Below are 14,873 nucleotides of genomic sequence, written 5' to 3'. Positions count from 1 at the left end.
GCTTGACAGATGCTATAGAAAATCTAAACACACCTTTACCTAGCTTTCAGGATGTCTTTAATCTGGCACCATTGCACCTATTCATTATTATTTGCCACCTATAGGCATATCTGGCTCTTTTGTCCTGACAAGCCAGTTGTGGCTTCCTCACACAAAGATGTTTGATCTCACTTAACTGTGGAATCTGTTTCCTTCCCTTGGAATGCCCTTTTTGTAAACTGGTCAGAGCCATCCTTTCCCACAAACACCTTAAAGTAATATTTCACAACAATTGCAATTTATATTGATACTTTAAGCCTTTAGATATTATTGTAATTGCCATAGTATTTAGAAGTTCTCCAAATTGTTTCAAATGCATTTCTTGCTAGCTAAAACTGTATAGGTAACTGAAGGATGTGTTTTCATCATACTATTTAACACAGTGCTAGGTACTTAATAAGGTGTCTGTGGATATGTGATTATTGTGAACAGTAATCAAAAAATGCAAAGGAATCGAATCATCATTATTTACTAAACATTTAGTTTGTTCTAAAAAGTGTTAATTGCATATCATCTCATTTAACCCCCATAATGTATCCCTATAATGAGGGTTCTATTACACTCCTCTTTTAGTAGAAGAAATACAGGTTTAGGGAAGAAGTTAAGTGACTTGTCCAAGTTACACAGCCAATAAGTGATAGAGCAGGAATTCTCACCAAAATTTCTTTCACGAAAATCTTAGATAGTGGAGCCAGCCTCCCCCATAACAAAAGATTTTATATTGGATTATCTAAAATATAACCCTGAAGAGCAAAAATCCACTGTTGAAATGGAGTTGATAGACTGAAAAATGATTACTCTTCGCACTTCTTCCGTTACAGCCTCTTTTCTTTCAGACTCTGGCTCAAAATCCAGTGTTCCTGGCATCTCTGTGTGTACAACTGAAATGCAGCTTGCTAATATCTCTGTTCCTTTTTACCTCATAGTTACTGACTATACTACTGGCAGAGTTGGAGCGCCTCTTATTTGCTGTGAAATTAAACTAAAAGACTGGCAGGAAGGTAAGAATTTGATGACAAGCTCTAGTGATTCCAGATTCAGAAAAAAATCACTATGAGCCTTAAGACTTTATTTTTTAAAAATGTTAGGTTGTCTCTTGTAGCAAGTGGTTCTTTGTAGTTGCCCATCCTTTCTTGTTTCTTAATGCATTTAAGTTTTCAAGAGGAAAGAAAAAGTCTCAAGATTCCATACCAGGTGCTTCCCAACTTAGAAATACTTGATGGTAAAGCAGAAAAACATTCTTAGTGGGGCTTTCCCTGGGTTTAGAGAAGGTGAGGATTCTTTGAAGCCTAAGATTGTCAGTGAGGATTCGGGACTCAGAAATCTCAAATTTTTAGGGAGTAGAATGTTTATATACATACATATATTGTACTAACATCTTAGATCTTGACCACAGAAGAGATTTTCATAATTAAGACTCACCTGTCCAGCTTGTTGTATAGTTGAATTTTTACCTATCCCTACAGGGGGAAGCCATTTAGAGGAAACCTATACTACAGAGGTTGGTTGATAATCTTTTCTATAAAATGTGCTGGACACAAGAATAAAAGTCTTTCTATGATAAACATAATGAAAGACACTAAATGAACATTAATTGCAGTACAGTAGATTACTAAATCACCAAACAATTAACAACTTAGTCATGCCAGGTAAACAAAGAGTAATTTAAAGCCTTAAACTAAAAAAGGATGTTTACTTTGCCATGGAGCCACAGACTGAAGTTTAAAGGAGTAATAGTTGATGCTTCCATTAGGTTGACCAGGAAAATGATGAGCTTAATCTAATATATTTCAAGTTTCTAAAACTGTTTCACCTGTATGAATTTCTTATAATATGAAATATTGTCACTTTTCTATAAGGAAATAACTGTTTCTTTTTGAAAATTAATTTTTTATTGATAGAATCTTACTATGTTGCACAGGCTGATCTTGAGTTAGTTAGCCAAGTGCATCCCAAGAGTTTTACACTTTGAGAATATGACTTCTTTAATTCTAACTAAGGTGAGGTAATTTCAAATTTGCAATGAGAATCTGAAGAAAATATAGATAGTATATGTATATGTGTATTGGGCATCAGCTTCAGAATTTCATTGGATAGGTTATTGATTAGGCACTGAAATCAGACACATGTGTATAGTAAAATTGCATAAGGAGAACTTTGACTTTAGTTTTTATTTTCTGAATCCTTGGTGTTTGCTTCGATATCAAGTTTGTGGAGATTTGTATTTGAACATGTATTTTGAGTTTCCCTTGCTACAGAGAATAGGAATGAACAATGTTTTGTGTACAGTTTTATCAGAATAAATTTTGTCATATGGAATAATAGTTTTTAAACTAGACCAGCTTATAGCTGAACAAAACCCTTTTAATCCTTTCATAGCATAAAAACTAATCAAGATCTGTTTATAAATTCAAAGTATTGTATAATTTCCTTTAAAATAAACTTTATTTAGTAATAAAGTGTTACTGATTAGTAATAAAATATTTTAGCAGTTATTGTCAGTTCTTTTTTGTCTTAATGTTTAAAGTCATGACTGGCCAGAAGCAAAATTAATAAAATTTTCCCTGTTTCCCATAACTTCCCTTTCCCTCTTGGTCAATGGCATTACTTTACTTAGGTACTCACTACATGTTCTTTTTTGCTGAAATCTCCTTTGAAAAATTCTGAAATGCATTGATAACAACTTTTTAGTGATTTACTTATAATAGCTTTAAGTATTAATCTTGTTGGAGTGATTTTATTTTGACAGAGCTCTATGAGCCTCAAACTTTAATCATATTCTAGGTGTGAAGCTTTATGTGATAGGGAAGTTTGAGATAGGAGATTGTTTTTGAGCCTTCTCTTATGCTCTTAAAATCATAATCATTCATTATCCTCATGTAAAGCTGATTAAATATAAGCTAATAATATTCCCTCATAAAAAGTATGATAAACTTGATCAACAGGAAGATATTAACAAAGGAGCTTTAAGAATTAGTGAAAGTAATTTTTGTTTTAGAGTAGCTGATTTGCTTTTATGATTTCCAGGTGGTTATACAGTTCATGATAAGCCAAACCCCAGAGGTGAAATTGTAATTGGTGGGCAGAATATTTCCATGGGATATTTTAAAAATGAAGAAAAAACAGCAGAGGATTATTCTGTGGATGAAAATGGACAAAGGTGGTTTTGCACTGGTGATATTGGAGAATTCCATCCTGATGGATGTTTACAGATTATAGGTTAGTATCTCCTCTTTTATGTGACTTTCTTTAGATTATGTAATTTTAATATATGGATGATAATATTGGTCAGAACAATAGTAGGGTTAATGATTCATTGGTTCAAATTTTAAGTAAGTTATTTAACTTACATCTGAACTTCTCCATCTGTAAAATAAGGACAAGAATACTAATCTTATATGGTAGCTATTAGCATTAAATTAATTAATTAATATATGTAAATTATCCATAGAAGTACCTGAACTTTAGTAAGTAGTAACAATAATAGCAGAAGTATTGAGAGGAAAGGAAAAGGGATGGGGAAACAGCTTGGTAATGAAAAAATAAAACATTGTTTAGATGAGATTTTTTTGTCAACTACATGTGGTTCTGTATAACTATTTACTATGACATACTCTATTCTAGCCCTTCCTTCCCCACTCAAGAATAGCATGGGTTCATTTTTTTTCCTGTTGGCCATTGCTAGTGCTGAACCATAGAAAATACTGATAGCAATCTCTTGTATCATTTTTTTCTGAGAATATCAGTTGTTTTGACATTGCCCTTAGCTTATTGAGGTAGGCTTTTACACTCAAACATCAACTCCAAAGATGACTCCATATGGAATATTCTGTTCATTTTAATCAGGCAAAAGTTAAAAATCAACTAGCTGATAAAGACCATTCTGCAGAGTACTACTCTGGTCTTTTTTAAGCCATAGAGTTCCTTAAATAATAGCTGTAGTACCCATCTTTATGTATTGCCAGCCTTTATAATACTTGACCTGAATAAAGTTAGAGGTTTCCAGGGAAAATTAATTCTGTATCTAGAATTTTAATCTACTATGGAGATTCTCAGAAAATATGGTACAACTGAGAACCAGTAACTGTTTTTTCTCTTTGATTCTTAATTGCACTAAAATCAGATTTTTCCTAAAGTAGGCTCCTGGGCTTTGGGTAGGAAAATCATGACCCATATGAAGACAGTTAGTTAAGTTGATGATTATTCAAGGTGGGTCACTCTGTGCCCATATTCTTATATTCTTACTTATATTTTTTCTTTTTTCCCATGGTCCTCAGGATTGATTCCAGGACCTTTGCATGTTTTAGTTTTGAGACAGGGTCTCACTAAGTGGCCCAGGTGAGACTCAAATTTGAAATTTTCCTGTCCTAGCCTCCCAAAGTGCTGGAATTTTTATTGCAACATTTTGTTTGATAATATCAAATATGGGGAAATAGGAGTTAACATTTATTGAGTGTGCTCTATGCAGCAGATTGTATGATATGCCTGTATGAATTAGGCATCATTTTCCCTAATAATAGAGTGGTGAGAGAAGTTAACTGACATAGCTAAGACCATATGGTAGTGTCAGGCAGAATTATCATTGAAATGTATTGTTCCAAAGTCTTGGTTTCTCCATTAATTTCATTGCATTATTTAATATTATGATAAGATATTTAAGCTTTGCATATAATATATAGCTTTTAGCTAGTAATAATTTAACTGGGCATTTTCTTTTTAACTGATATGTATAAACAAGCATTTTGTATCACAAGATTCTAGAAGAAGTATCTTTGTAAACATTAAAACAATGAAATGCAAAGGAAATCAGATTTCTGTATATATTAATGAAACACACTATGGGTAACTTAACATTCTTCATGACTACAGATCGTAAGAAAGATCTGGTGAAGTTGCAAGCAGGAGAATATGTGTCTCTTGGGAAAGTAGAAGCCGCACTGAAGAACTGTCCACTTATTGACAATATCTGTGCTTTTGCCAAAAGGTAACTTTCAGTATATTTCAAAAATTATTTCATGTGTATGCAGTACAAGGGAAATTAGAAACAAATTTGATTATATATAATCATGAGGATACCATCACTATTCTTAGAAATTTCGTTAGAGTTGGAAAATCATACAGAACTAAAACTCAGTACTTATTAAATACCTCTCCATTTCCCCTTCCCTCAGCATCTGATAGTCATCGTTCTGCTCTGTATTTCTAAGAATTTAACTACTCTAGATATCTTATATAAGAAGAAACATTTGGTATTTGTCTTCTTGTAACTGACTTATTTTACTTAGCATACATAATGTCCTTCAGGTTGTCAATGTAGCATGCATCAGAATTTCTTTCCTTAAAAATTGAGTAATGTTCCAGAGCATGTATATCACACTGTATTTATTCATTTATCTGTCACACTAGGGATTGTTTCTTCCTCTTGACTTTTGTGAACAGTGCTATAATAAACATGGGTATGCAAATATCCCTTTAAGATTCTGCTTTCAGTTCTTTTAGATATATACCCATGATAAAATTGCTAAATCGTATAGTAATTCTATTTTTAATTTTTCAGGGAGCTGCCATACTGTTTTCCATAGTGGCAGCATCATATTTACATTTCCACAAACAATGCCCAGGTGTTCTAATATCTCTACCCCCCCCAACATTTGTTTACATGTTTTGAAGGTAGTAGTCACCCTAATTCTAAGTGGTGTGAATCTCTCATCCTGGTTTTGATTTGCGTTTATGCTTTTGAACATCTTTTCATATGATTGTTGACTATTTGTACGTCATTCCTAGGGAAAATGTCTATTCAAATTTTCAAAATTTTTGCCTTTTGGAAGGGGGATGGTACTGGGGATTCAACCTAGAGCCTTCACAGTGAACTACATCCTTGGCCATTTTTTATTTTAAGAAAGTCTCCCTAAGTCTCTTAACTTGACAAGGCTGGGATCAAACTTACAATCCTCCTATCTGAGCTTCCTAGAATGCTGGGATTACAGTAGTGTGTCACCACACTTGGCTTCTTTGCCTGGTTTACTATTTGGGGATTTTGTTCTTGAGTTATATTTCATTATCTATTCTATAATATTTTGTCAGATATGTTACTTGCAAATCTTTTCACAGTACTTTGCAGTTTTTACCCAGCTTTTTGTGTTCTTTAAAGTACAAACAGTTTTAATTTTAAAGTACTCTCATTTATCAATTTTTGCTTTTCCTTGCCTGTGTTTTTGGTGTCATATCTAAGAGAATTTGCCAAATCTATTATTGTGAAACATTTTCTATATGTTTTCTTCTAGGAGTTTTATAAATGTTTAGATGTTTGATTCACTTTGATTTTGTTTTTATACATGTAAAGGTCCTCCTTGGTGTTTGCATGTAGATACTCAGTTTTTGCAGCACCATATGTCAAAGAAATTAGCCTTTTACTACTTGCTGAAAATCATTTGAGTTTGACTTTCCTAGTCCATTGGTATATTTGTCTGTTTTTATGTCAGGGCTATGAGTTTTCTTTCTTTATGTTGCAACCTTAATAAATAAGAAAAATTTGTGTTTGGAATTATCTGTAGTATATTGTTTAATTAAACAATTTAGCTCAGTGTATTAATTTCTATTTTATTTTCTAATACTTTAGTGACCAGTCCTATGTGATCAGTTTTGTGGTTCCTAATCAGAAAAAGTTGACCCTTTTGGCACAACAGAAGGGGGTAGAAGGAACTTGGGTTGATATCTGTAATAACCCTGCTATGGAGGCTGAAATACTGAGGGAAATTCGAGAAGCTGCAAATGCCAGTAAGTAAGAAATTTAGTTCGTTGAAAGTCCATAAAATCATTTAATAATATCTCATGGATTACACTGTTCAAGACATTTGTTTTACTAAGACAATATAAAATTAAAAAACCAAAAAGTTATTTATATATATATATATATATATATATATATATATATATATGATTTCCATTCAGGAAGGATCTTTAATAAATGTCATATAGAAGAGTCTAGTGCATATTATAACATCCCTGTCAGGTATTTTATCTAGCCCATGTCTGGAACACTTCATCTTTAAAGAGATGTGTTATGTAGATCTACCTTATGTGTATAAAAAAGAAATTGACAGCACTTTAGCAAATGTCATAGTTATAACTCTGCCTTGTGTGTATTCCTTGGCTCTTTAAATAGACTGTCTCTAATGCTCATTAGTAAACAAATGGAGGACATCTGAGTATGTACTGTAATGCCAGGCTCTGCATCTTAGGCATCAGGAACATAAACGTTAGTAAGACATTTCTGGCTCTCATTATCCAGTGAGAGGGACATTTGAGAGTGACAGTAGATTTGATAGCAATAGAAATACAATTAGAGAATCATGGGACCACAGATGAGGGTACCTAATCCTGCTTAGGAGGTCATCAAAGGTTTTCCATAACATTATTGTGGATTCTAGGCCAAATAACAGCATGAATGGGCCCAGAGTACAAAAAAGGAAGTACATATATCCAGGGAACAACAAGACATTTAGTGTTACCTGGTAAAGTAAAAGATAAGGCTATAGAGATAAACAGAGGCCCAGTCATGTTGGGCTCTATATGACAATTTTATGAAAGTTAGACTTAATCCTTTAAGCAGTGAGCAGCCACTGTGAGGTTTTATCAGTTAGTTATATGGTCAGATTTGTATTTCTGGTAGATCCATTTGAGGGGCATTACAGTTTAAGAGAGCTGTTGTGTATACTTAAATGAGGTTGGGAGAGATGAGGTCCTAAACTAGGGACTCGGGAAACACTTTTGAAGCAAAATTGGCAAGGTTTTGAGTGCTTGTGTAATACAGGTACGAAAGAAATGTGTCTAAGTTGGCCCCTATGTTTGTAGCTCAAGCAAGGTAGCTGTTACTACTTACTGATCACGTTCAAAAGTACAGGAGGAGAAGACAGAGAAGGTGATAAGGTCAGTTTGGTATGTATGTAGTTAGAGATGCCAGTTGGATAATCACAATTAAAATGTCCAGAATGTAGTTGTGCATGTTAGTCCATACCTCATGAGAGAGGTCTGTATTTTACTGTAGATTTGAAAGTAGAGGGGCAGGCCTTGAAGGAGAATGTAAAAGAACAGGAGGCTGAAGATGGGTCCTTGCAAAATATCAGCATTTACAAGTTGATGAGGCTGAAGAGATGTGTGTAGAAGGTGTGCTAGACAAGGTTGCCAAAGTGAAAAGATAGTGCAGAGTCTTGCTGAGACAACTTCAGCAAAAAGAATGATCACACAGTTTCAAATTAGCAGGTGGTTGGACAAAACTTAACAGAACATTGATTGACAAATTGAATAGATTATACAGTAACTCTGAAACCAAACAGTACGCCAGTTGTATAACATTTTAAACTCAAGTTTCATTTTTTGTCACTGCAATAATTAGTGTATACATGTTTTTATAATAGCACATAATATTACAAGACTTGCATGGAACAGCAGCCCTCAATATTGTTTTCTTCTTCATCCTTAAGTCCTATCCCCCTTCAACCTTCGTTGTTTTATAATGTATGGCATCTGTCTCTATCTAAAGAAAAAAATTTTATCGCTGTTTTTTGTTTTACCTCTTCACTTTAGATGTTATCTATAGACTTCCTATTGTGAATGATAATGTAGCTTTTTTATGTCCACTCCCCATATACATCCTTACATTTATAACACATAATACAGTTTCATGTTTTACATACATGTTTCCATTATTAGGAATATGCATTGGAGCACTCAGTCTTTAGTAAAAAAAAAAAAAAAGAAATATGCAAATATTCACAGTCAAACTATATGTTGTTTTAGTATTACATTTCTTTTATTTCCCAACTTTTTGCTTTTTGTTAGTTTTTTTTGTATACTTATTAAAAACTTCCCCTAAATTCAGATAAAGTTATACAAATGTTCTGAAATACAGGAATGTATATTTTCTATGTATTTCTTTTCTTGGCAACATCCCTCTTAGAGCCCTCATCTTCCTGCTGAAATTTAGGTTTTTTGTACCTCAGGGATTCCCTGTACTGTCTTCATGGGAATTTCCTTTGCTTTTCTCCATTTGGGATCTGGTTCCCTAGATCTCACATCTGTCATTTTTCTGGTTCACTCATTTGATAGAGCACATCTTTGAGCAGTTTCTTGAGAGAGAGGTGCATAGGAAAATTTTTGAGATGTGCTTACACAGTATATTTGAATATGTCTTTATTGTGTCCTTGTCGTTGAGGCAGTTTGGTGTATTTTAGAATTCTAGGTTGTAAATAATTTCTCCTTAATATTTTACAGTTGTGGCTACATTGTCTTTTAAATTCAGTGTTGTTGCCTGGAAAGTCTAGTTCTATCTGTATTTTCTTTGTGTACGAACTCTTTTTACTCATACCTCTCTCAAAGCTGTTGGAGTTATTTTCTTAATTTATGGTGTTAGGAGAATTCATAATATGTCCCTCATGGTAGGCATTTTTATCATTTATAATTATGTAGACTTTGAGTGGATTCTTTCATTCTGGAGATCTCTGTCCTTTAGTTCTGGGAGATACTTATCTTTGCTTTTTTTCCTTCATAGACCTCCTCTACCCCAGATTCTCATTGTAATTGTTACTGTCATTGTCATTCATTCTGTCTCTCCCTCTGTCTCCTCTCTCTCCCCTGTCTTTCGCCTTCTGTGTGTGTGTGTTTATATAACCACTTTGGGTGGGGGTTTGTACTGGGGATTGAGTCCAGGTACACCCTTAGCCTATTTATATATTCATTCAGACAGACAAGGTCTTACTAAGGCACCTAGGCTGGACTCAAATTTGTAATACTTTTGCCTCAGCCTCCCATACTTTGGGCTTGGACCTGGTTGGAACTACTTTTGTATAACTTTTGGATCATCCATTTTCATCCTCTAATTTTATGGCCTTTTTCTTTTTGTTTGCTATGTCCTTCTCCTTTTGTTTCATATTCTGATAGAGTCCCTTAACCTTATCGTCTCATCTATTGAATGCCTAATTTCCACTATCAGAATATCAGTATTTAAGAACTCATTTTATATTTTTATTTATTTACTTTTTGTTTTATGGAAAAACCAAAAGTTTTATAACAAAAATAATAGGAAAGTAACAATAGTTAATATATATTGTGTTGCTATCTTTAAAGTACTCAAAGTATAAGATAATGGGCTTAAAAATTCTCCATTTATATTAGCACAAACTTTCCCTTTCAATGAACTAAGGACACTAATAGTATAATTAACTTGCATTTTGTCCTTTTCTTTTCCTTCCTTGTCCCTTTCCCCCATACTAGTTCCTTTTTCCTTTTGAAAAATTTCTTCCCATTTCACAGTATCTACTGTATGTTTTAGGCCTTATTTACTCTTTCAGTTTCTAACCTCAGGGAGACAATACAATATTTACACATGTAAGTCTGATTTATAAGAGCTCATTTTTGTCTTCCCAAGATAGTGTTGTTTTAGTATTCTTTGTATACTTTAATATTAATATCACCAGGCTCCCAGAACTTTCTTTGGTACAAATCCTATTTTGTAATAGAATAGCTATTGGAGATGAACTGCAGTTACTCCTTGTCACTTTCTAAATGTTCTAGTGGAGTCAAATGTTACTTGAATAATTGCCACTGCATATTTAAATGTGTAAAGCCAATGATGGAAAAAGTTAAGCTGCATTGCAATTAAGTGGAAAACAGAATAAAAATCCTAGGGCCCACTAGACCCCTATAACTTTCATGCTCTGGGAGTGAGGCCTATAATTAAACAATTTATGATACGGGTATTGAATTATAATCGTGAGCTATGTACATACACCATAAACATTTCTGTGCCACAAAAGTTTTATCTTGCCAAACTTTTGCTTCAAATTGTAATTTAAGACACTTATGCAAAACACTGTAACATAGTTGGATTGTTGTCAACAAATCTGTCTAAAATTATACATATTTCCTTGCAGGCCTCGGCGTTTAAATGTAAGCATGAGATATAGGTAATAAATATCACAAGACTATAAAGTAATTGTTTTGAATAAATTGAGCACCTACCAGTGGTTATAAAATTGATCTTTAATGCTGCCTGCTGGTCTCATTTCATAATAAGTTAATTCAGAAACATTGTTTTGTTTTTCTTTCCCCTAACCTTTCATCTTTCTCTCTTGTTGGCAATTATTTTATTCTGTTTACAGAAAACTGTTATTTTCCATTGCTTCTTGTAGTGTATGTCACTAAATAATGTAGTCTTTTATAAAACCAACACTACTACAAAAACAAGAATCTCTCTGAATTTCTTTGTGCTTAGCTTTGAAACCAAATTGCTCCTAGTCATCTAGTCTGTTTTGCAGCAGTTTTTTTTAAAGAGAATAAAATGAAACAAAACAGAATAAAGCAAATCAGAATAGAACAATGCAAACAATACAAGACAACAAGAAATCAACAGTGGCTAACATAATGTGTCATTTTCTTCAAAATACCTGTCCATATCTTTGCACATAATAAAATCAAACAAAACAAAGTAGAATAAAACCAATTAATACAAAAGAATAAAAGCATTACACAACTTCAAAACAAGATAATAAGAAATCAACAATGGTTACTGTAATATATCCCTTTGTCTTTAAAATAGCTGTCCATGCCATCATACATAGTACAAGTTAACAAAACAAAACAAGAATAAAATCAAGCCTGAGGCTGGGGATTTAGCTCAATGGCATAAGGGCCTGCCTTGCAAGCACGCAGTCCTGAATTTGATCCCCGGTACTGATTTAAAAAAAAAACAAGCCTAACAAAATTATGATACAAGAATTCAAAACAGGATAATAGGAAATTAACACTTTCCCTTTTTTAGGTGTTCCCTCCCCTATCATTTTCATAATAGCCGTTGTGCATTTTGGATTCAACTCAGTTTTTTATGCTAGGTAGATAACTTGGTGTTCACCTATATGAATCCAAACCATTTCACTCATGAGCACGATCTCCAGTTGCATCCATTTACTTTCAAAAGGCTTGAGATTATCCTACTTTACAGCTGGGTAGCTTTCCATTGTATGAAAATACCATACCTTTCTTATCCATTCTCTGGTTAATGGGCAAGTAACCCTTGCTTTTTTCTGGGCTCCTGTCACATGGAATAATTTTTTCTCTCCTTTGATTTTCAGTATGAATTTTCTTTTGAGTTAAATGTGTTTCTTGTATACAGTACCATTGATGGATCTTGTTTCTTGATTCACTTTCCCTGTGTTTCTTTTTATTGGTGAATTGAAGCCATCTACATTAATGGTTACAACTGGCATGCATTGGTTCATCTCTGCCACTCCATCCTCCTACTGTTGGCCTTCAACTTTTCCCTTGCATTCAATTGCCTGTCCTGTTTGGCAATCCTACTCTGCTGCTATTCCTGGAACCATGGTCGTATTTATTTCTCTCTGGAATATCCTTCAGGACTCTCTGAGGGTTGGGTTGGTGGTCATGAATTTCTTCTGTCGTTCTTTATCATTAAAGTATCTTATTTTTCCATCAATTTTGAAAGATAATTTTGCAGAGTATATCAATCTGGGGTGGAAGTTGTTGTTTTTCAGGAGTGGAAACATTTCACTCTAAGATCTTAACATGATGGTTTATGTTGACAAGTTTGCTGTGATTCTGATGGATTTTCCTTTATAGGTGATCTGTTCTCTCTAATAGCTTTTAATATTCTGTTCTTGTGCTAAATTTCTGGGATCTTTTTTATATGTCTAGGTGTAGATTTATTTTGGTTATGGCTAGTGGAGTTGTATATGCCTCACTTATCTGCATGCCTGATCCTTTTTGCATGTTTGGAGTTTTCTGCTATTACTTCTGTATATAGACTTTTTTTGTCATTTGATGATCCCTACTTTTTTGCTGAGACCCATCACTCTTAAATTACTTTTCTTTGTGTCATCTTGCAGCTGTTCAATTCTTATTTCCTGATTCCTTGTTATTTATAACAGTTCTTTCCTTTCGTGATCACTAGCTGTGATCTTGTCTTCAAGGTTTGAAAGTCTTAACTTCAGTCTCTTTTTAAGTGGTTTTGCCAGGTTTTGATTGAATTTTAATTTCCTGGATATCTCTTTGAGTCTGTTTCATTAATTGTCATACTTTCCTATATTGTTCATTCAAGGTTTCTATCATTTTCCTATGCGCCTCTTTTTTATTTGTGTCTTTAGACATGCTCAGCAATTCTTTCATTGTTTGTGATTTCTTCTTTTACATGAGACATTATTTCTGTTTTGATTACTTTTACAGTCTCATGAAGTTGTTTCTTTACTTCAGTAGCTGTCCTCTCAGAGGTTTCAGGTTTGTGACTTCCATTTTCTTCCATGACTATATCTCCCTGACTTGTTCTGTGTGGGCTGGAGGTCTGAGTTGCCTTTTGCTCCTTCGTCTTGACATTCTCCTGGGTTCCTCCCAACAAGCCAGCTGTGGGGTCCCAGGCACTTCCCACATTGACTGCCCCTCCACAGTGTAGGTGAATGGGACAGGCACTTGGGTTTCTCTGAAAGCAGGTTCCCAAGGAGGTAGGGTATAAGGCAGGCTTATCCAGATGCATGCAACTCCCCAATGGCCAGTGGTGCCTGGTGGTGGGACTGCTTCTCTCAGTCTGTGTGTCTACACTGAGACCCCCCCCCAATGGCAGCAGGCTCACAGGAGTGTGTTTGTCTGATTCTGCCAGTGGGCCATGGCTGCCAAAAGGAAGCAAGGTTCTCCAATGGTGGCCTGTGGGTGTACAGGGTTTATATGGCTACATCTTCCTGCCTGTGCTGGCTACCCACAGGAAGCAAGCTTTCAGATGGTGGCAGTGGTGCACAGGAGCAAATCTGGTTTTTTAAAAGCATGCAGATGTTTGCTTCTGTACCATTACTATTTTAAATACTTGCATATAACACCTGTCCATAGATTAAAATTACTATTAATAGATCTTCAAAATTTTAAAGATGACTTCGTATTAATAATAAATGACTTGGTAGAATATAATGTAAGAATTAAGATATAAGAATTAAGCTAAGATAATTGAATACTGTATTGATTACTTCTAGGTCCTTATATTTTTACACTGATAATATGTGTTGAATTGTCTCATGTACAAAATGTACTGTATCAGTTCTTAAACCACTGCAATGGAATTGAAATATATGATCCTCTTTATAGTCTGTATTTTAGTTTATGATGCAGTTTACGAAGAATATATGTTTAGAGATGTAATTTTCTGCAGAATGAATTAATAAACTTGATGTGTTTATTGATGACTCTCAATGTAGCCCTATGAATGGCAGTGAAAAAAAACAAGGCCTTCCTTGTTTTCATGGAGTTTGCATTCTAATAGGTGAGACAGATATATACAGTATGGTAATATGTTGACTGGGAGATAAGTAACATGAAACAAGCGTAGCATAAGAGGATGCACAGAGACAAGAGGACTTCTCTTTTGTTACAAGTGGCCAGGAAAATCGTGTCTTATGAGGCAGCATTTGAGCAGATACTTGAATAAACTAAGGAAATTATCCGTGTGGCTCTATTGGATAAGACAGTCAGACAAAACAACAAATTTAAAGACTGAAGAGGAAGGTGCTATGTATGAGTATATGTGTTTCTGTGTGATATAACTAAACACTACATAGACTAAACCTCTCCAACTGAAATAACTTATGTATACTTTAAGAAATACAAAATCAAATTATAAGAAACTGGTATTGGGGCTGGGGATTTAGCTCAGCTGCATAAGCGCCTGCCTGGCAAGTGCAAGGTTGTGAGTTCGATCCCTGGTACCAAAAAAAGTCGTATTAGTTATAATTATCACATTTTTAATTAAACAAGTTTATCTCCTCACAGACATCATCTAGGTA

The 14,873-nt window shown here is 34.2% G+C and overlaps 1 protein-coding gene across 4 annotated transcripts in view; it reads left to right on the top strand.

Annotated features, from left to right (window-relative positions):
* Nucleotides 1–14,873, top strand: part of Acsl4 (acyl-CoA synthetase long chain family member 4) — a 74,314-nt gene that overhangs the window by 56,509 nt on the left and 2,932 nt on the right. For all 4 annotated transcript variants that reach the window (XM_063246270.1, XM_063246269.1, XM_063246268.1 and 1 more), the window contains 4 exons: nt 966–1,040; nt 3,067–3,258; nt 4,909–5,023; nt 6,659–6,816. In XM_063246270.1, coding sequence (XP_063102340.1) covers nt 966–1,040; nt 3,067–3,258; nt 4,909–5,023; nt 6,659–6,816 — 540 coding nt within the window. The remainder of the gene's footprint in view (nt 1–965; nt 1,041–3,066; nt 3,259–4,908; nt 5,024–6,658; nt 6,817–14,873) is intronic.

This window comes from Cavia porcellus, unplaced genomic scaffold (assembly GCF_034190915.1).
Source record: "Cavia porcellus strain 051 isolate PalLab524CR breed Dunkin Hartley unplaced genomic scaffold, mCavPor4.1 scaffold_3, whole genome shotgun sequence".
NCBI classification, from domain to species: Eukaryota; Metazoa; Chordata; class Mammalia; order Rodentia; family Caviidae; genus Cavia; species Cavia porcellus.
The sequence above is the reverse complement of the archived record's forward strand: the minus strand, read 5'-3'. Positions and strand labels throughout refer to the sequence as shown.